The sequence below is a fragment of the Sus scrofa genome, chromosome 3 (assembly GCF_054392235.1).
Source record: "Sus scrofa isolate SSC_HxYL_T2T_F1_AM1 chromosome 3, Sscrofa_HxYL_maternal_Yorkshire_Landrace_v2.0, whole genome shotgun sequence".
NCBI lineage: Eukaryota > Metazoa > Chordata > Mammalia > Artiodactyla > Suidae > Sus > Sus scrofa.
Window position 1 is genome coordinate 58,963,220 of NC_139385.1, and position 21,275 is coordinate 58,984,494.

Sequence of the window (21,275 nt, forward strand, 5' to 3'; positions counted from 1 at the left end):
CTTCTCCAGTGTCTGGTCTCCAATTGGTGCCTGGGAAAGTGCTCAAAAGCCGTTTCTCAATCAGACCTCACCTTCCTTTGTGCGGAAAATGGAAGGAGGAAGGCACAGAGTGACCTCACCTCCTTGCCCTGGTCCCCTTGGGGCTGGTGTCTTTTCTCAGGCAGCCTTCTGTCTCTAGAGCTGAAAGCCGTGGTTTCTTGGGAGGCTGGCTCCGGCCTTATTCCAGTTTCCACCTTTGGTCCTATGGGACAAGATTGTGTGTACCCTTCAGAGCTGGATCCAGCACTGCCCTGGGCAGACCTACTTACTTTCTGGATTGTTTGTGTGAGTGTGAGTGCGTGCGTGTGCGTCCATGCATGTGCGTCCATGCATGCATGTGAGTGCGAGTGCAGCCGTCTGTGACAGCTTCTGTGGGTGTGGTTGTGTGTTCTTGACCTGCACACACCCATGTCTCTGTGTGTGCCTGTTGGGTGTGGCTCCCCTGGGCTGTGTGTACCTGTGCCCACAGCAGGGCAACATAGCCTCTTACCTCCCACTTTCCCAGGCTGGGCCCCCAGGCCTCAGAATGCCCTCCCTGCCAGGGCTCATGGCAGCCCCTGATCCAAAGCTTCCTGTCCCCAGAGAACATTTGGTTGGGTGTTTGGGGTGGAGGACAGGTCCCTTGGCATAGACTTAGGCGCTCTTCACAGCCTCCCGAGCTGCACGTCTTCACTGAACATGGGTTACGTGCCCAGCGTGGAATGACGTTGTCTGGGCAGACGTGAGGCATGGGCCCGTCCACAGTCAGAGGCTGAGGGCTGCTGAAAAGGGGGTGCCATGATTTGCTCAAGAGCAGGGGTGCTGGGGCCCTTGAGGACAGATCAGCAAGAGCCGATCCTACATCAGCCTCGATTCTGATGTTTCTGGCCCTTTGGAGGGTCATCTGCCTCATTCGGTCTTGTCCTTCCAAACTCGGCACAAGGGTCACCCCTACAGAAGGCCACCTCTGAGTGCCTGGTAGGGTCCACCTAAGGCGGGCAGTGTAGTTTGACACCTAGGAGGCCAGTTTTACTTGCCCTCTCTGATTTGAGGATCCTTGTCTGTGAAATGGGGTTTTCCTCTTAGGGTGAGATTGAGAATTACAGGAGTCAATCCGGGTCAAGGTTTAGCCCAGCACCTGCACAGAGTAGGTGCTCAGGAAACATTAGCTACTGAAGGGCCACTGTCCCTTGTTCCCTCTGCTCTGGGGTGTGGGAGGCGCTCCTGGGGGGGGACTGAGCAGAGGTGGAGTTGCCATCAGGGCTTCCACAGACCTTGAGGGATCTGTTTGCTCCTGCCCACCATCCCCGTACCCAGCTCGGGTAAACGGGGAACATCTGGGGCCCTGAGTCATTGAGGCCTTCCTGTCCCCTGATCCTTCTCACACAGTAGGACTGGTGGTGGAGGCCCCTGTCCCATTCCGTACTATCTCACCTTCACCCCATTCCACTCCACCTCGCCCCCCATGTTTTTGTCTTTCAAAAAAACTGTATTTCTTTTCCTTTTTGCCCCTCCCTTCTTTCCTTCCTTTCTTCCAACTTATTAAAAATTTGGAGTTTCTGTTGTGGCTCAGCGGTAAGGAAACTGACTAGTATCCATGAGGGATATGGGTTCAATCCCTGGCCTCGCTCAGTGGATTAAAGGATCTGGTGGTGAGCTGTGGTGTAGGTCACAGATTTGGCTTGGATCTGGCATTGTTGTGGCTATGGTGTAGGCTGGTAGTTGTGGCTCCAGTTCGACCCCTAGCCTGGACACTTCCATATGTCTCAGATGCAGTCCTAAAAAGCAAATAAATAAATAAATAAAATAAAATAAATAAAATAAAAATTGTGGCTTAGAGGGTTGAAAACCCAAACCCGACATAGTGTCTATGAGGATGTGGATTTGATCCTTGGCCTCGCTCGGTGGGTTAAGGATCCGGTCTTTGGAGTTCCCATTGTGGCTCAGTGGTTACGAACCTGACTATTATCCATGAGGATGTGGGTTTAATTCCTGAACCCACTCAGTGGGTTAAGGCTCTGCCGTTGCTGTGAGCTGTGGTGTAGGTCATAGACGCGGCTCGGATCCTGTGGCTGTGGTGTAGGACAGCAGCTACAGCTCTGATTCAGCCCCTAGCCTGGGAACCTCCATATGCCACAGGTGCGGCCCTAAAAAAGACAAAAGACAAAATAATAATAATAATAATAATAATGAGGATCCAGCGTTGCCCAGAGCTGTGGTACAGGTTGCAGATATGGCTCGGATTTGACCCCTAAGTCCAGGAAATTCCATATGCTGCAGCAGCAGCCCTAAAAAGACAAAAAAAAAAAAAAATTATTAAAAAATTTTAAATTCTGGTAAAAAATATGTAACAAAGTGTACCATCTTTACTATTTTTCCAGCATGCACTTTAGTAATGCTAAGCATGTTCCTGTACATTGTTGGGAAACAATCTCCAGATCTTTTCCATCTTGCAAAGCTGAAACTCTGTACCCATTGAGTGATAACTCCCCATCCCCCCTCCTTCAGCTCCTGGCAACCACCGTCTCTACCATCTGCCTCTGAATCTGCTCTGGCTACCCCACCTAAGGGAATCATACACCACTTGTCCTGTTGCGAGTGGCTTATTTCACTTAGCACAATGCCCTCAAGACAAACTGCATTTCTTTTCTTTTCTTTTCTTTTCTTTTCTTTTCTTTTCTTTTCTTTTCTTTTCTTTTCTTTTCTTTTCTTTTCTTTTCCTTTTTGCTTTTTAGGGCTGCACTTTTGATATATGGAAGTCCCTGGGTAGCCACAGCAATGTAGGCTCTGAGACGCATCTGTGACTCACACCATCGCTCATGGCAGCGGCAGATCCTCACTGATCGGGGTCAGGGATCGAACCCACATCCTCATGGATACTAGTTGGGTTCTTAACCCACTGAGGTACAGTGGGAACTCCCTGCTCCCAGCACTTGCAATTGTCTGCTTTTCTGTGTTTACTGCACTAAAAGTTTAGAAAAACAGTGACTTTTTCCGCCTTCCACTGTCAGACTGGGGGTCACCTCAGGGTCTCAGGCAGCGTTCCCCACATCTGAGCCCCATGCAGTGGTGGGAAAGGGGCCTCCCCAGGCTGGAAAACAAGGTTCCTCCCAACTCTGCCACCTCTCACCTCTCCATGATGCTTCTCTGCCCCCTGGCGGAGGGAGGGGACCTGAGCAGAAGCACATCCCTAAGTGGAACCCCCACCCCCACCCCTTGTGCCCTGCTTCTCCTCACCTTCTCGCCCACTTCAGTCAGGCCAGAAAGGGTCTCATCAGGGTCCAGAAAGCTTGGGCCTGGGCTGGTACGAGAGGGTGGGGCTGCAGATGGAGTTGGCTGGGAGAAGCTGCAGGTGGGAGAAGCTGCAGGTGGGAGCTGCTGGGCAGGGCTGCAGGTGAGAGGCTGCAGGAGCTGCTATTTAAGGGGAGGAAGTAGCCTGAAGTCTGCAATTAGCCTGCTTCATCTCACGGAAACTTGCTCTCCTGCTAGCTGGGGGATAGAGGGGCCAACTGTAGGCGGCATGAGCATGGGAGGCCTCTGGCCATGGGTGTTGGCTCTGCTCACTTTGCCAGGTAAGCGGGTTGCTTCACCCTCCTCGCCTTCCTTGTTTTGGCTCCAGCCTACCCAATGTGGGATTGGCCAGAGGGTGTGGCTGGGGCCTGCAGGGATGCCAATTGACCTGCCGGACTCAGAGAACCAGCTTCTAGGGATCTTCCTAGAAGTCAGCACCTGGGGGCCCCAAGAGGGGGATCTCCTGAAGACCCTAAGAGCAGAGGGACAACAGGAACGGCCCTGCAGGTGTTCACCCCAGGCTCAACCAGACTGAGCCCATTTCCGGAGGTCTGGGCTGAGGAGGGCGCTGCTGGGCAGGGTCCGAGGCTAGCTCACACCCAGCTGCCAGTCTTGGAGCCTAAGGCCTGTCCCTGCCTCCCTCCTTTTTGCTCCCTCCAGACGCTCAGAGCTTGGGGTTCGCTTTTAGAGCCCCGTCCTGTTCCTGCCAAGGGAGCTCCTTCCTCAAAGTTGTCCAGCCCTAGGGACCAGGGGAGGCCAGGGGGCTCCGGGGACTCCCTTCGGGGGCCTACTTGTGTGAAGGGCCCAGGTCTTGTGCTCTGACCACCCCCCCAAATCCCCCCCACCCCCACCCCACCCCACCCTATGTCCAGTCATCCTGAGTCACTCTCAGGGGCACTTCGGGCATTGTGCTTATGTACTTGTCCGGGCCAGGCTGCATCTTGGGAGCGCCCTCATCCTCTCGCTGCCCTGGAGCCTGTGGGACCAGATTCGCAGAAGACCTCACCCCCGAGGGGACCCAGACATCCTGGGACAAGGACATCCCTGCAATTAACCAAGGTGAGGGCACTGTGTCCTCTTGTGAGGTGGGGGGTATCATGCTGAACTCTCGGCTGAGCAGGGAGGAAATGGGCCAGTTTGCTTGGTGGGTCTTGCTGAGTAGCACTTCCATGGGCAATTTTTTTTTGCTTTTTAGGGCCACACCTGCAGCTTATGGAGGTTCCCAGGCTAGGGGTCTAATTGGAGCTGCAGCTGCCTACCTACAGCACAGCCACAGCAACGCCAGATCCGAGCCACCTCTTCAACCTACACCACAGCTCATGGCAATGAGCTCATCCTATCAGCAAGGCCAGGGATGAAACCTGGGTCCTCAAGGATGCTAGTCAGGTTCATTGACTGCTGAGCCACAACGGGAGCTCCCACAGGCAAATTCTTAGGTCCATTTTTCTGTATCGGCTCTTCTGGGTTGTTACTTTGATAAAAAGGAGGGAAAAGTGGAGGGGTTTTTGGTTTTGTTTTGTTTTTTTAAACCAGCCTGATAAAGTATGGGGCTCTGCAAGTCTGGTGTTGAGTGGTCATTAGTGGATGTTTAGGAATGTGGCTGCCACCTGGTGCAGGATGACCTGCAGGTGTGAGGTGCTGGGGGTCCAAAGACCGGGAAGCATGAGCCTCGGGCCTCCCTGTCTGGGGAACCTCAGCTGAAAAATGAGAACGTATAGCCAACCTGGGACTAAGCAGGTTGAAACAGACTGGTGTTCAGATGTTGGAGCTGAAGTGTTGGGTGAACACAGGGTTGAGGGGGAGAGCAGACCTAGGCCTGGGGGAGGGGAATCAGCCTCTGTGGATGGAATAGCCGCCATGTGGCCCACCCACCTCTTACTCTGGGAGAAGCTCGAGCAGGGTGCTCTGCTACCTCTTGGTCACTGTGACTAATTCTGGCCACTTCCAGACCAATCAGAGGCTTCCCTGGCATTGCTTTGCAGCTGCTGTGGAGGACACTCTGCTTGGGCTGCTGGTGGCCCAGTAACTACCTGTGAGCCTCATGCAGTGACTGGTCAGGGTGAGCTTTCCTGGGAGGCGCACACCCTCCCCAGCTGCTGAGAATGTGGGGGCTAAGGTCTGGCAGCTGAAGGCCCTCAGCCAGGAATGCCCGCGGAGCAATGCCCTCCTCTGCTTGGGGGGCGGCCCACCCACAGCGACTCAAACAACACACGGGCTAGCCTCCCTGCCTCAAGGTGGGCCAATTCTGCCTCACCTGGGGGCCAGAGCTCCCGTGTGGTCAGGGTGAGGCTGGCCTGCAGCTGAGCCCGCTTCTCCCTCAGTGCTCTCCAGCTCTCTTCATGCCCATGATAAATTACTGGCTTCTAGGAACCCCACCTAAGCCACCTTCAGGAGGCCAGACACTTCTCTAAGATTCCTGCTGGGGCTGATACTTAGGAAAGAGGCTGTGGGAAAGGCTGCCAGCTGTGGCAGAAAATGAGGCTGGAGGGAGGAGAAGCTGGTGTGGGGGGAGGGGAAGGGGGAAGGGGGGGCTTGCAGGGGCCTCCTGTGGTGGGGCGGGCTGGAGTTCCTGTCACTTGCCACCATGAAGGTCCTGATTATTACACAGATGGGTAGGAGGTGAGATGGGACAGGAGAGCCCAGGATGTGTTCCTGGGAGTGTGGCTTGGGCTAGAGTGGAAGGTGGAGCCAGCTGGAAGAAATAGCAGCTCCCTGAGAGCAGAGGGCCTCGATTTCAGGAGGCAGGCGCTGGGGCATGGGAGAAGTGCCCTGTTTGAGCAGCAGAAGCGTGTGAGCAGGCTGACTCAGAGGGGCTGTGCAGCTTGCTTGAGGCCATACAGCTTCGGTGCCCAGGGAAGCTCCCGAGCCTGAGGAAGGGACAGACTTATGGGGTTTCTTGGCCTGCAGCCAAGGTCTCTGCTGGGCCTGTCCTCGAGTCTGTGTTCTGGGGGACACGGGCCCACACGTCCCTCCCTTCCTTCTCAGGGCTGATCCCAGAGGAAACCCCAGAAAGCAGCTTCCTCATCGAGGGGGACATCCTCCGGCCGGTGAGTGTAAGCTTGCACGCATGCGTACACACACACACACACACACACACACACACACACACACGGGTGTAAATAACCTCATAGATAGTGTCAGAGACCTTTGGGCCCACCCTTGGTGTCATAAGGGTGTGAAATGTGAGGGATCCATGTTTGTTGCTCATAGCTTGTTCGATCCCTCCTCTTGCCAAAGGCAGAGTGCAGGTTCCATTAGGACTAAGCAGCCCGAGGGAGGCTACTACCTGGAGTGGTGGCCTCAGTCAGCCTGGGAGGGCTTCCTGAGGGAGGGGGGTTGGAACTTTCAAGCCCAAGCTTTCCACCCTTCTGCAGGGGAGTATTGGGACAAAGGAAGAGATGAGAAATGGTTGGCAGAGTGGCTGGTGGGGCTGTAAGCAGGTGTTTATGGTGAACACAAAAGGTGGTAGATGGTCTAAGGAAGACACAACAAGGAGTAATGCAGTCACCATCCTGTGGGCTGGGGGCTGGAGAGGATAAGGGACAGTCAGAAAGGGAGAAGGCTGGATGGGCATCAGGGTGACTTGCAGAGGGGTGTGTGTGTGTGTGTGTGTGTGTGTGTGTGTGTGTGTGTAGGACCACACCTGTGGCATACGGAGGTTCCCAGGCTAGGGGTCAAATTGGAGCTATAGCTGCCAGCCTACACCACAGCAATGCCAGATCTGAGCCACAGCTGTGACCTACACCACAGCTCATGGCAATGCTGGATCCTTAACCCACTGAGTGAGGCCAGAATCGAACCCGCATCCTCATGGATTCTAGTCAGGTTCATTACCGCTGAGCCACAATGGGAACACTTCTTGACTTTCTAGATATGCAAACAATTCATGGGAATTTTTTTTTTTTTTAATGGCTGTACCTGCAGCATATGGGAAGCTCTTGGGCCAGGGATTGAATCTGAGCCATAGTAATGGCAATGCCAGATCCTTTAACCCACTGTCCTGGTCTGGGGATCAAACCCACACTTCCAGTGACCCAAGTTGCTGCAGTTGGATTCTTAACCCACTGCGCCATGGCAGAAACTCCTGCAATGCCATCTTTTAGGAGACTGGGAATGGCAGAGGCTCGTAAATAGGACAGTGACTGGGAAAGAGTGAGACTGGTCTGAGGCTGCTCACCAATGATACAGCATGAGGCTGGGCTGGAGAGCCGGAGGCTGGGGTGGGCACTGGGCAGGAACCCCAGGGAGAGGGCGAAGCCCTTTTTCTCTGTTACCCAGTGAGTGCAGGGGGTAAAAGCAGAACCCAGTACAACCTTTCATAGCCAGTGGGGCAGGATGTGCTTGGGTGCTGTGATGCCTACCCTCAAAAGGTGTTTGTTGGCAGAATAAAGAAGCTGCTGAGGCCACGTGTGGAGCCTTAGAATCAGGAGGATCATGTCCCCATTTTTTTTCCACCTGTGCCTACACACTCAGTGAGCTCAGCCGGCTGCTGTGCTCCAGAAAGTGATGGGGTGGTAGGGCTGCTGTTGGTGCTGAGCCTTCTGAGCCATTTATGGGTGCTGGACTCCTTGCCAGCCTCTTCTTCAGGGAGTATTTTGCTTTTTTCTCTGCCTGATAAAGTCTCAAGTTGTTTGTTCTCTGGTACAAAGGGTTGTGCTGTGCATTGCAGCTCGTGTGGCAGGCCTGCTGGCTTTCTCTGTGGCTATCCCACTTCTAATGACCTGCCACCCTCACATACCTGGGGGGACTACTTCTTACATCTTCAGGGTTCCTGTGGCCTGAGCTATGGTGCCCTTGGGGCCAGAAAGCTTGGCTGGCCTGGATCCCTGAGCTGCCCTCTCTTCTCAGAGTCCCTTCCGGCTGTTCTCGGCTACCAACAACAAGTGGCCCAAGAATGGTGGCGTCGTGGAGGTCCCCGTTGTGCTCTCCAGCAAGTACGGTGAGCGAGCCGGCACCCCAGTCCTGGGAGCCATGGGCCTCCCTCCCTGCGCCAGCCCCTCATTCCCAGGGTAGCCTGGGCTCCTCTCCGGGTTTTTATTCTCTCTTGCTCTGCATCCCTGTGCCCCCTCCACCATCAACACCACCCAAAGGACCCTTTGGCCAGAGCCCTTCTAATCCCAAGGGCCCCCGAGCTGGAAAGTTAAAATCTTGGGGCTGATGGTGAAGGTACATCTAGGGACTGTCTGATCATTTCAAGTCCAAATGGGCCAGAGGGCAGTGACCTGCCCAAGGTGGCACAGCCCTTGGGTCCGTCTGGAGCCCTGATTTCTTCTCCCTACATCATCACACTTTTCTTTATCTCTTATTCTTTCTCTTTTTCTTTTTCTTTCTTTTTATGACTGAAACCTGCAGCATATGGAATTTCCTGGGCCAGGGATCGAGCACCATCACTTTTTCTCTTTCTTTTTCTCTTTTCTCTTTCATTCTTTTTCTCTCTTTTTATGGCTGCACCTGCAGCACATGGAAGTTCCTGGATCAGAGATTGAACCTGAGCTGCAGCTGTGGCAACATGGATCCTTTAGCCCACTGCAGGGGGGTTGGGGGTGGAAGCCTCACTTCTGCAGAAAACCATGCCGCTACCGTTGGATCCTTACCCCACTGTGCCATGGTGAGAACTCCACGCTGCCCTGTCTTCTGTTTTGGGAGAGTGGTCTGAAGCTCAGTTGCTGCCCATGGACAGATTTCCAAGGGGCCACGAGGCTGGGGGTGGGGAGGGAGAGTCTTGTCTGGGGCTGCAGCCAGGGTGTCTCCTCTGTAGACAAGCCCAGCCGGCAAGTCATCCTGGAGGCGTTTGCTGAGTTCGAACACTTCACGTGCATCAGGTTTGTTGACTATGAGGGCCAGAGGGACTTCATTTCCATCGTACCCATGTCTGGGTAAGTGCTTCCAGGTAGGGGTGTGAGTGTTCATCTGTGCGTATGTGCAGGGGGAGAACCTCGGCTGTTTTGAGTTCCGTATGGAATTAACAAAGCCCTCGTCTAAAACTCATGTCTGGACTGTCCTCCTGGGTCCAGAATTCCCCTGCCTGTCTGAGTGGTGTGCCTGACATGAGCACACTTAAGACAGAAGGTGGGGGAGAGTAGGAGTTCCCACTGTGGCTCAGTGGGTTAGGAACCCAACTAGTATCCATGAGGACTCGGATGCTAGTCAGGTTTGATCTCTGGCCTCACTCTGGGTTAAGGATTGGGTGTTGCTGTTGCAGTGGCGTAGGCTGGCAGCTGCAGCTCTAATTTGACCCTTAGCCTGGGAACTTCTGTATGCCACAGGTGCAGCCCTAAAAAAGCACACACACACACACACACACAAAAAAAAAAAATTGGAGAGAGGAGGGCAAGGATAGGCTCTGAACTCTGTTATGGATCCCTCATCCCCATTTCTGGGGAGTGAGCACAAGTATCCTGGGACAGACTTGGCCTTGGATCCACGTCCCACGGTGCAGAGCGTGGTGACTCTGGCAGCTTCCTTCATGTCTGAGCCTTGCCTGTCTTCTCTCTAAAATCAGGGTAATGGGGAGTTCCCTGTTGTGGCGCAGGGGAAACGAATCTGATTAGAAACCTTGAGGTTGCAGGTTCAATCCCTGGCCTCGCTCAGTAGGGTAAAGATCCAGCATTGCCGTGAGCTATGATGTAGGTCGCAGACATGGCTCGGATCTGGTGTTGCTGTGGTTGTGGCATAGGCCGGCGGTTACAGCTCCGATTAGACCCCTAGCCTGGGAACCTCCACATGCTGCGGGTGCGGCCCTGACAAGATGACAAAATAAAATAAAATAAAACCAGGGTAATGGCAATACTGATTAGCTTGTTAGGGGCCTGAGAGAGTGTCTGAGGCTCTAACTTGGGGCTCCCCACTTGGGAACACCCACATTAGTATCCTCCTTGCAGCACAGGCTGGTGACGGGGTTCCAGTCGACCCCTTTCACAGAAGGCCAGGCAGTGAGGGGACTTGGGAACAGGAAGCCCAGGACTAGTGTCCAGGATGGGGCCTGGATCCCTGGTCTTGGGAGGGGGCAAGGGGCCTGGCTCTGCTGACTCTCTGGGCTGGTGCCCACCCTGCGTTCTCGTGGCCCCGCAGGTGCTTCTCTAGCATAGGGCGCAATGGAGGGATGCAGGTGGTATCCCTGGGACCCAGCTGTCTCCAGCGGGGCCGGGGCATTGTCCTGCATGAGCTCATGCACGTGCTGGGCTTCTGGCATGAGCATTCAAGGGCCGACCGGGACCGCTACATCCGCGTGAACTGGAACGAGATCCTCCCAGGTGAGTCAGGTTGTGCACAGCCAGGCTGGATGGTGAGTGGGGATGAGGGTGGGAGGTGGTCCTGGGTGGAGAGAGTGGCAGGCACAGGCCAGGACCTGAGGAGTTGCCTGGCTATTTGGAGCAGTTGTCTCTCTTTTCTACCTGCCTGACTCTGTGAAGGTGGGGTTCCTGCTTCTTTCCAAGACCTGGAGAGAAGTCTGGGTGCTGCCGCACTGGGCTCTGAGCCTTCGTTGCCCCCTCAGTCATCCTGAGCTAAGCATCCATTTGTGCTATGTCTCATTTCTCGTCCCTGAACCTGGCGGTTACCTGGGAGAGAGTCGGTGGTCTTAGGACTCTTGCTCACTGTGTACTCAACCAGCAGTCTCTGGATGCGTTATGCAGGGTTAGGGCAGGGGCTATGTTCCAGCTGGGGGGCACTGAACCAAGACAGAAGTCCTGGGGGTAGTGGGCTTCATGTGCCAAGTGCTGAATGCAAGAGGCAGAGGGCAGAGCTGTAGGGGCTCAGCGTCTGTGAGATGGATGCTGAGGGGGAACCTGGGATGTAAAGGACAGGGAGACCATGTCCTAAAAGGTGGCGGTGGGAAAGCAGTCTGGTCTGGGCCACTGCTTTGGATGCTTTGGGGAGCAGCAGGTGCGTGCTGGGGTTCTGACTCCAGCAATGGTGGGACCCTGCCCTTCAGAGGAGGGGGAGAGCCTCATGTAGAAGGTGAGAGGAGTTGAGACAATTGCTACAGGAGGAAGGGGAGTAGAGGAGGTAAATGATTTTTGGTTTGAGGGTACAGATGAAGAAGAGCTGGGAGGATTGCTGTGAGCACAGGGCTTTGGGTGTGAGCGCCTTCGCGACTGCTGTGGGGTTAGCCAGGTGACATGGTCAGGGGAGGGTGTCTGAGGTAGAGACTAGCATGCATGGATGCCCTCCACCCCAAGAATGGGATGGGAAGATGGGAGCACCTTTCAATGGGATGGGGGATGGGGAATGGACATTGAGTTCAGGGATTCGTCTAGGGAAATGGGAGGGGGGTGCGATGACGATGACACCATGCCTTGAAAATAGACTGTAATCCTTTTAAGTGTTCATGAAATACTTATGAAAACTTCTGATAGCCATAAAAACTTCAAATTTGAAAAAGTAGAATTTGAAAACGTAGAAGTAATACAAGTTTGATCATGATGTAAAAAGCAGGAACAAAATGAAACAAACTCTTTCCACTTGGAAATTAAAGTTTAAAAAATAACACTTTTCTTTTAGCTATGGAATTAAATTGCAGGGGTTCTTTAAAAAGCATGAAAGCACATTAGAACCAAAGGTTCACAGCTAAAGCCATGCTGAGGGAGAATGTGTAGACTTAAATACCTGTATCAATAAAAAGAACAAATCAAGCAGTTCAATCCAAGTTAAGAAAAAAATGAAAGCAGGATGGAATTAATGAAAAGTAAAGGCAGAAATTAATGAGTTAGAGAACAAACAGCACTAATAGGTTAAACACCAGCTACCCTAATGGAAAAAATTGCTTAAGAATGGAAAAAGATGAGAATACATTTGTATTTAGTTAACATGTGCAGAACAGATTGCTGAAACATACAAACTAATAACAGTAATTAACTGTAGGGGTGGGGAGGTGGGCATTCAGAAGGGAGATGGAGTGGGAGATTTAAATACTATCTTAACATTTTTCGATTTTTTTTTTTTTTTTTTTGGCCACCCTGTGGCATATGAAAGTTCCTGTGCCAGGGATCAAATCTGAGCCTCAGCTGTGACCCACGCTGCAGCCACTGGCAACACTGGATCCTTAACCCACTGCACTGGGGATTGAACCCATACCCTTGCAGTACCTGAGCCACTGCAGAGACAATGCTCATGCCACTGAGCCATAGTTGGAACTCCATTTTTTGATTTTTGGATCAGATAAGCTGCCTATTCAAAGTTATGTTAATATAATAACTTAAAGGTTTTTAAAAGGAAGAAATAAGCATGCTCTATTGGACAGGTACGTCAGGCAGGTGATGGATATAAAGGTATTGTACCATTTTAGTGGTGAAGAGGCTGCTGGTGACCATGCGTGGGTGTGGAGGTGGCTGGATGGAGGGTGCAGCTGTTCTTTCTGAGGCTCACTGTGCGGGGTAGGAGAGAAATCGAGGGAGGAAACATTCTTCCTCCCAGGCCTAGGGCACCCAAGCGACAGGGAGAGCAGGTGTTCTGGCCAATGGGGAAGGACTGGGCTGCACATCTGGGCGGGGCGGATGCTACAGAGAGGAGGCAGGGAGAGGGGTTTGCTGCTGGGAGTGAGAGATGGCCACTGCCGCTGCCTTACAAGGTTTTAAAACTAGGTTAGGGAGTAGGTACTTTACCTCTCCAGTAGGGGGCGGCCAAGACTCTGTGCAGCTGCGATTTCATGGAAGCTGTAGGTCTTGAGAGAGGTAGTCTCATACAAGGTGAGCTTGGAAGGAGGAGAAAGAGATGGAGAGAAGCCTTAGGAGGCCATGGCGGGCCAGCCGTCAAGTCCCTATGTTTGTACGTCAGCTGGTGCAAGTCTGGAACCTTCCCAGGGCACCAAGGAGATGGGGATCAGGGATCAGTCCTGGGGGGTAGGGATGTGCGCATTTGGCTGTAGTTTGGACCCTTCAGCTCAGGTAGGTTATACATTTCCAGAAACCTCCTATCATTTCCTTTCTTTGCCCGTCCCTGCCCTCTTACCCCCGCCCTCTTCCTGCCCACCCCCCACCCCCACCCCGAGCCCCCCCAGCCCCCGCCATCTTTCAAACCCTCCCCCTGCCCTTCCCTCCATTGCCAAGTATTTTTTCAGGCTTTGAAATCAACTTCATCAAATCTCGGAGCAGCAACATGCTGGTGCCCTATGACTACTCGTCAGTGATGCACTATGGGAGGTGAGAACCCCTTTTCCTCCTGTCCCTCTGCGCTGCCCTGCCAGCCCCTGCCCTGATCTGGACTCAGGCCCCTGCCTGCTGGTTTCAGGCTCGCCTTCAGCCGGCGTGGGCTGCCCACCATCACGCCCCTCTGGGCCCCCAGTGTCCACATTGGCCAGCGATGGAACCTGAGCACCTCAGACATTGCACGGGTCCTCAGGTTGTATGACTGCAGCCAGAGTGGCCATGACCCCCCCAAGAAAGGTGAGTGATGGGGGGGGGCAGCGTGATCTGAGGAGCTGGAAGGGAGCTCCTGTGTTGAGGTGGCGACCACGAGGGTGGAGTGCTGGGAGGTGAGTGGGTGAGATCACTAGGGGCTCACCACAGAGATGCAGCAAAAGCATTTGAAAACCCAACACTCACTTATGATCATAAAAACTATTGGCAATTAGGAACAGAGCCCACTTTCTTAACCTTAATGTGAGTATCTGCCAAAAACCCAGAGAAACAAACCACTTCTACTGTCAAAACATTGAAGTCGAGACCAGGACAAGTTTTTCCACCATTGTCCCATTCATTCAACAACGTAGGGAAAGTCTTAGCCATTGTGGTGTAGAAAGAAAAAATCAAGTCTGAGGATTGGGAAGGAAGCAAAAACAGTCATTATTCATAGATGATAATTATCTACATTGAAAGTAATAAAATCTATAAACAAATTGCTAAAACTAAAGAATTTTTTAAAGGTAAAATATAATCAATATATAAAAATCAGTTGTAAGAGTTCTCTTGTAGCGCATTGGTGTTGTTACACTGCAGCGGCTTGGATTGCTGCTGTGGTGCAGGTTCGATCCCTGCCCTTGGAACTTGCTGTGGTTGTAGCAAAAAAAAAAAAAAAAAAAAAAATCAATTGTATTTCTGTATATCCATAGTGAAACATAATTCTTAAAAAAGATACCATTATAATAGTGAAGATAAAATGTCCTAAGGAATAAATTGGACAAGATATATAAAATTCTAGGGAAAAAAATAAACTTTTATTAAAAATCATTAAGGAATACTTAAGTAAATACATAGAGATGTAGCATATTAAAAGGAAGACAATGTAAAAATGTAATTCTCTGATTTACAGACTCAGTAAATTCCCATTGAAAATCCCAGTAAGGGAATTCCCATCGTGGCTCAGTGGTTAACAAATCCGACTAGCATCCATGAGGATATGGGTTCAATCCCTGGCCTCACTCAGCATGTTAAGACCTGGCATTGCCCTGAACGGTGGTGTAGGTCGCAGACGTGGCTCAGATCCTGTGTTGATGTGGGTGTGGCGTAAGCCGTTGGCTACAGCTCGGATTTGACCCCTAGCCTGGGAACTTCCATAGGCTGTGGGTTCAGCCCTAGAAAGACCAAAAAAAAAAAAAAAGGAAAATCCCAGTAAGTTTGAAGATCTTGACAAGATGATCCTAAAATCTATATTAAAAACACAAAAGGCTAATTATAGCTGAGATACCTCAAAGTGGAGGGACTGCCCTAGCAGATGAGTAGTTAATGTAGATTATAAAATGTCTTTATAGGAGTTCCCGTCATGGCTCAGTGGTTAATGAACCCGACTAGCATCCATGAGGATGCAGGTTGGATCCCTGGCCTTGCTCAGTGGGTTAAGGATCCGGACCTGCCAGGAGCTGCGGTGTAGGTTGCAGACGCAGCTTGGATCTGGCATTGTTGTGGCTATGTTGTAGGCTGGCAGTTGTAGCTCCAGTTTGACCCCTAGCATGGAAACCTCCATATGCCACGGGTGTAGCCCTAAAAAGACAAAAAGTCTTTATATAAATAATAGCTTATAAATGTATAACTGCATATATTTACATATGTGTATATGCTATACAAGTATAGCATTGGTACAAGGGTAGAAAATTACCCATTGAAACCAAACGCTGAGACCAGAGATGAGTCCTACTCAGGTATGGATACTGGACACTTGATAAAGGGGACTTGAACCCTAGAGAAAGAACAGACTAGCCACTAAATTGACTCTAAGACTAGTTCCCTGTTAGAGACAAGCATTCCTACCTTTTCTGCCCTAGGGTTCCAGGCCCACAGCAATGGTGGAAGCCCCACTCCTGCCTCTAGACCGTACCTGCAGCAGCTTCTCAAGGCATTACTGACAGAATCCAGGAGCCCTGACGACAGTGGCTTTGGGACTGAAGGCCAGCGTGGGGCTGCTGGGCCTGAAGAGAGCCCCCGTGCATGGAAGCCCCATGCCCTGAGGAATTTCGATGCAGAGGCCTCTGTAAAGCCACCTGAGGCCCCAGCTTCCTCCCTAAGGTCAAGGCCTGCAGCAGGTGTTCCTGGTATTGCCCTGGAGCAGTCCTGGCAGGCCCAGGTGCCCACTGGACCCCCAGCTCCATCTCTAGAAGGAGAAGACTAGCCATCATCCAGCTGGGCTGTTCTGGGGAATCCTGCTCTCCCAGGAGCCCATGTACCTGGTAGTTGCTTCATATGGACCCCCAGAGATCAAGCCTGTAGCTTCTGTCCCCAGGGGGGGAGGGCATCCTCTACCCAGAGTAGCCGAGTTGTGTACCCCTTGGCCCCTCTGGGCAGCACCCCTGGCTGCCTGTCTGAGGCCCAGGCCTCTCCCTCTGACCCTTCCTTCCCTGTCATGTTCCCCCGAGGGCTCCTGGGGACACTGGGGCTCTCTAGGTCTCTCAGGATGCCTGACTGCCTGTTCTCAATTTCTGCCCAGCCCTGGGTGAGTCCGGGTGCCTTCTCCAGGGACAGAGATCCACAGGGGTGGGGAGAAGCATGTTCCAGTCCTGAAGGCTCTGGGGCAGCATCCCGTAGCTGAGGCCCAGACCCCCCAGCCTGGACCATGGGTACCTCCAGCTTGGCCTTGGTGGGGGTGTGTGTGTCCTGCCTGGGACCCGGGGCAGCCTTCAGTCCTGATGTCTGAGTGCTGGGAGCGTGGCTCTGCAGCCAGCACCCCTCACCTGGCCCTCCATGAGGATTTCAGAGCCCAACTTCCAGCCCTGCTGCCCAGGGAGAGGAAGAAAGAGGGACCCTCCAGGACTGTGCACGGGGACCTCGCCAAGAACACGAGGACCATGAAGCCAGGAATCAGGGCTGCATTTCCAGGAACCTTGTTGCTACTTGACACCCATTCTTCTCCCCAGGATTTGGCCAGTGGAGGCCTTGGAAGGTGGACAGGGGTTGTGGGGTCACCCTGCTTGTCTTCCTGCAGCCAAGCCCCTCTCCTCTTCAGCTCCTGGCCTCTCTGACTAGGGCTATACAAGGGCAAAGAAAGTCTCTAGGGCTGCCAGGGCGTGAGCTGGGAGCCCCCAGTGTGCCTGGGGTGAAAGGGGAGCATAAACCCGTGTCCTGTTCCTGTGGGGCCAGGTGCCTCCTGTGTCTTGGGAGAAGGCAGAAATAAAATTGGGGGCTTGCTCTAGGAGTCTGAGGCTGGGCTGACTACTTCCTACCTGAGTGCCTTTAACCCTCCTGCTTGCCGTGGATGGAAGGTTCCAGGGGAGGGAACAGACTCGGGGAAGCAATTGGACATGCTTAAGTGAAAGGCCATGTAGGGCTGAGGCATGTCCTCTGCCCACCTCTTTACTGTGTCAGGGGACATAAGGGCATGCTAGTGCGACCAGGAGCTTCTGGCCTCAGATAATCTTGGGTTTCCATCCATCTGAGTTAAGGATTTTCTTTTCATTTTCCTTTTTTTTTGGGGGGGGGCTGCCTGGGTGACATGGAAGTTCCTAGTAGGGGTCAAATTGGAGCTGTAGTTGTTGGCTTAGACCACAGCCACAGCAATGCCAGATCCAAGCCGTGTCTGTGACCTACGCCACAGCTCACGGCAACGCCAGATCCTTAACCCACTGAGTGAGGCCAGGGATCAAACCTGCATCCTCATGGATACTTGTCAGATTTGTTTCCACTGAGCCACAGTGGGAACTCCCTGAGTCGAAAGATTTTCTAAAACTGATCAGAGGCCTGATCTGAGGAGTTAGCATCAGGGAAAGCTCATAGAGCGGGAGGATGCTGTTCCTTGTCTTGCTCCCAGACATGGGAGGTGTGGTATCAGAGTTTAGGGAAGTAGGGGCTTGGGCCATGCTCTTAGCAGGTGATAGCTCCCCTGGGGTGTGGGGTTGCAAGCAAAGACTCAGGCCCAGCCTAGGAGACAGTTCAGTACCTGTTTATCAGAAGTGAGTGTGGCTGCAGCATGATCTGTGTGTGTCTGAATAGCCGAGCCAGGCCTCTGACCCCGGGCTGGGCTTTCTTGGTGGCCCCAGGAGGAGGTGCTGTGCCTTGTGTGTTGTGAGGCCCTCCCACCTCCCAGAGACTGCCTGTCAGGAGCCTCTGTTAGGATGTGGATTTTGATCTTGGGATCTGATCACTGGAGAGCAAGGCGGGGCTGGCTGATCCTGATGGTTCATGACCTTTGTCCTGTCCTTCCCTGTAAAGCCACCTATCATTCTGGAGCCCATGACCCAGGCCTGTTCCATGAGCCCCATCCTGCACCAGAGGATCCAGCCCTGGTCCAGCCTCTGGAGCCCCAGGGTGGAGGGTGTGATATGTCTGGGGCCCTGGGGTGTCAACAAGAACCTGGGTGGTTAGCCACCTCCTCCCAGGTCTGTGGCCTGTTTTCCAATCCCCAACCACACAGTGATGTGGGCTCACTTGTCCAACAGACAGATATTGAATTTAGGTGCCAGGCAGGTTCTGTTATAGATGCTGGGAATAGCGTGGGGATCAAGGCAGGTTATCTGTCCTCACGGAGTTTATTCAGGGATGGGGAAGAGGGATGGACAGTAAGCCGGCAAATAAAGCATCTGGGATGGGCAAGTCATAGAAGAGGGGGCTTTTCTATAGGTTGTTGCCATTTCAACTGAGACCTGAATGGCGGGAGGGTGCTACCCTGGGAACACCTGGGGAAAGCGCAGCCAGTGCAAAGGTCCTGAGGCAGGAAGAAGCAAAGTCAGGCTAGTGTGAGTGGAGGTGTGTGTGTGTGTGTCTGGGTGTGTGTGGCAGGGGTGGGAAGCAGGCAGGGCCTGGTTAGCCAGAGAGGGATGGTTTTATTCCCAGAGCAACAGGAAAGAGCTGCTGGAGGGTTCTTTTTTTTTTTTTTTTTTTTGTCTTTTTGTTGTTGTTGTTGTTGCTATTTCTTGGGCCGCTCCCTCGGCATATGGAGGTTCCCAGGCTAGGGGTTGAATCGGAGCTGTAGCCACCGGCCTACACCAGAGCCACAGCAACGCGGGATCTGAGCCGCGTCTGCAACCTACACCACAGCTCACGGCAATGCCGGATCGTTAACCCACTGAGCAAGGGCAGGGACCGAACCCACAACCTCATGGTTCCTAGTCGGATTCGTTAACCACTGCGCCACGACGGGAACTCCTGCTGGAGGGTTCTAATGAGAGAAGTGTGACAAGATGTGGCTTAAAATTTTTTTTTCCTTTTTAGGGCCACACTTACGGCATATGGAAGTTCCCAGGCTAAGGTTTGAATCAAAGCTGCAGCTGCCAGCCTACACCACAGCCACAGCATCACAGGATTGGAGCCATGTCTGTGACCTACACCAGAGCTCACAGCAACGTCAGACCCTTAACCTGCTGAGAGAGGCCAGGGATTGAACCTACATCCTCATGGATACTAGTCAGGCTCATTACCACTGAGCCACAATGGGAGCTCCTGGTTTAAAATTTAAAAAGTGATTCTGGACGCTCTCTGGAAAACAAATCGGAACTGGGAAGAACAAATGGGAGCCACTGCAGCTGTGCAAGCGAGAGTGATGGGGGCTGTGGAAAGGGGCAGAAGTGGGGGCTTTAGGAGAATATTTTGGAGGTTGATTCACCACACTCACGATGAAAGGTAGGGAGTGAGGCCATCACAGTATCAAGAACTGAAGGGAGAGATGGGGTTCAGTGGAAATGGGAGTGTCAGGTCTAAGGCTGCTGCATATCAAATGGTTGGGTTGGGGAGTAGGTGGGCTGTGTGCAGGAAGGAGATGTAGTTTGGAGAGGTGCCAGCTTCCAGATGGGCACCAGGACCTGGATGAAATCAACCAAGGAGGAGTTCCCATCATGCCTCAGCAATAACAAACCTGACTAGTATCCATGAAGATGTGGGCTCCATTCCTGGCCCCACTCATTGGGTTAAGGATCTGGTGTTTCCGCGAGCTGTGGTGTAGGTTGCAGATGTGGCTTGGACCTGGATCCAGCGTTGCTGTGGCTATGGTGTAGCATGGCAGCTGCTGCTCCAATTCGACCTCTGGCCTGGGAACTTCCATATGACTCAGGAGTGGCCCTAAAAAGACACACACACACACAAAAAAAAAAAAAAAAAAAAGAAAGAAAAAAGAAAAATAGCCAGGGAGCGTTCAGATGCAGAAGAAAAGGGATCCCAGGACTGAAGCAGGCTGCATCATTCCAGGCATGATTTCTCAAGCTGAGCTTTATCAGCATTTTGTGTCTGATGAGTCTGCGTTTGGGGGGCTGAACTGGACCTTGGAAGATGTTTGGTAGCATTTTTGGCCTCTACCTGCTAAATGCCAGTAGCAGCCCCCTTTCTCCTATAGTGAGAGTCAGGTCTCTGGATGCTGCCAGAAGTCCCTGGGAAGGGGAAAAAGTCACAGGCAAGCATCACTGGTCTAGGGTTTGGGAGGGGGAAAGGAGGCTGAGGAGGGGCGGCCTGTGAGGAAGGAGCAGAGCAGAGCCTGTAGTGGGTCCCCTGGGAAGGGAGCGGTCCACCGTGTAGAATGTTGCAAAGAAATTGTGTAAGAGCGGCGCATGGAAATGAGACTGGCACTTGGTGGTATGGAGTCATGAATGACTCAACAGGAGTGGATTCAGTGGAGGGCGGGGTGCAGCTGCCCTCCTAGAAGTAAAGAGTGTGAGAGGCCAACAAGAAGGTGGCTGCTGCAGGGGGGATGGAGAGGTTCCTAAGGAGAGGGTGTCCCTTAGAATGGGATGAGTGACAGTTGGAGAGAGGGGCTAATGAGAGGAGCAAAGTCCCAGGGGACCTAAGAGGGTTTGGGGCCAGGGCACAAGCAGAGGTCTTGCCCTAAGACCGGAGATGCTGCTTGGATGCAGGTGCGTGTAGGGGATGTGTACCTGCGGGTTGGCTTCCATCTTCATAAGTACGAGGCAAAGTCACAGCTTGCGGGGAGGAGGTGGGCAGGAGAGGGACGCCGATTTTTTTTTTTTTTTCCCACTGTACAGCAAGGGGGTCAGGTTATCCTTAGGGATGCCGATTTTGAAGAGTAGGGAAGCAAGCACACTAGGAAAGTCTGGAGATTTGTGTTCATGAGTTTCAAGCGAGGCCAGTCAAGGCAGTGAGCATTCTGCCCCGGGAAAATCTGCCGCTTGGTCAAAGGCAGGGCGGGTAATTTAGGTTTGACAAAGTTTGGGGCTTTGTCAAGTGAGGTGGGATGGAGGGAGGGAGGATGATGGATTTCCACCACCGAGGGCACGACGCAAGGGTCTGGGGAGGTGGGAGCTGGCATCTTACGAGGTGGAGAAACCCCATGAATGGATGTGAGAAAGCTTTTATCCACATGCCAGTCCTAAAAAGACTTGGGAAAAATCACACTGGGGAGAGAGCCTATGAACAATGAATATGGGAGCATTTTCATCTACATATTAAACCTCAGAGTACATCAGACAGTCTACAAATGGGAAAAACCCTGTGAATGTAATAAAATATAGAAATCTTTTAGTAGCAAACATGTCAAAGAATATGTCAGTAAGGAGTTCCCGTTGTGGCGCAGTGGTTAACGAATCCGACTAGGAACCATGAGGTTGCGGGTTCGGTCCCTGCCCTTGCTCAGTGGGTTAACGATCCGGCGTTGCCGTGAGC

General features: G+C 52.6%; 1 protein-coding gene across 3 annotated transcripts; it reads left to right on the plus strand.

Annotated features, from left to right (window-relative positions):
• Window positions 1-3,428: 3,428 nt before the first annotated feature.
• On the plus strand, window positions 3,429-16,866 carry ASTL (astacin like metalloendopeptidase). 3 transcript variants are annotated; one of them, XM_003481133.5, is made up of 9 exons: window positions 3,429-3,590; window positions 4,243-4,368; window positions 6,295-6,356; window positions 8,158-8,248; window positions 9,068-9,185; window positions 10,381-10,562; window positions 13,367-13,448; window positions 13,537-13,691; window positions 15,506-16,866. In XM_003481133.5, exons 1-9 carry the CDS (start codon window positions 3,539-3,541, stop codon window positions 15,847-15,849), a joined length of 1,212 nt encoding a protein of 403 aa, XP_003481181.2. In that variant the 5' UTR covers window positions 3,429-3,538; the 3' UTR covers window positions 15,850-16,866. The 3 variants fall into 3 exon arrangements, with proteins under 3 accessions (XP_003481181.2, XP_084876223.1, XP_084876222.1); XM_085020097.1 differs by having other exon boundaries at window positions 3,470-3,590; window positions 9,068-9,131; XM_085020096.1 differs by having other exon boundaries at window positions 3,479-3,502; window positions 4,202-4,368.
• The last annotated feature ends 4,409 nt before the right edge of the window (window positions 16,867-21,275 follow it).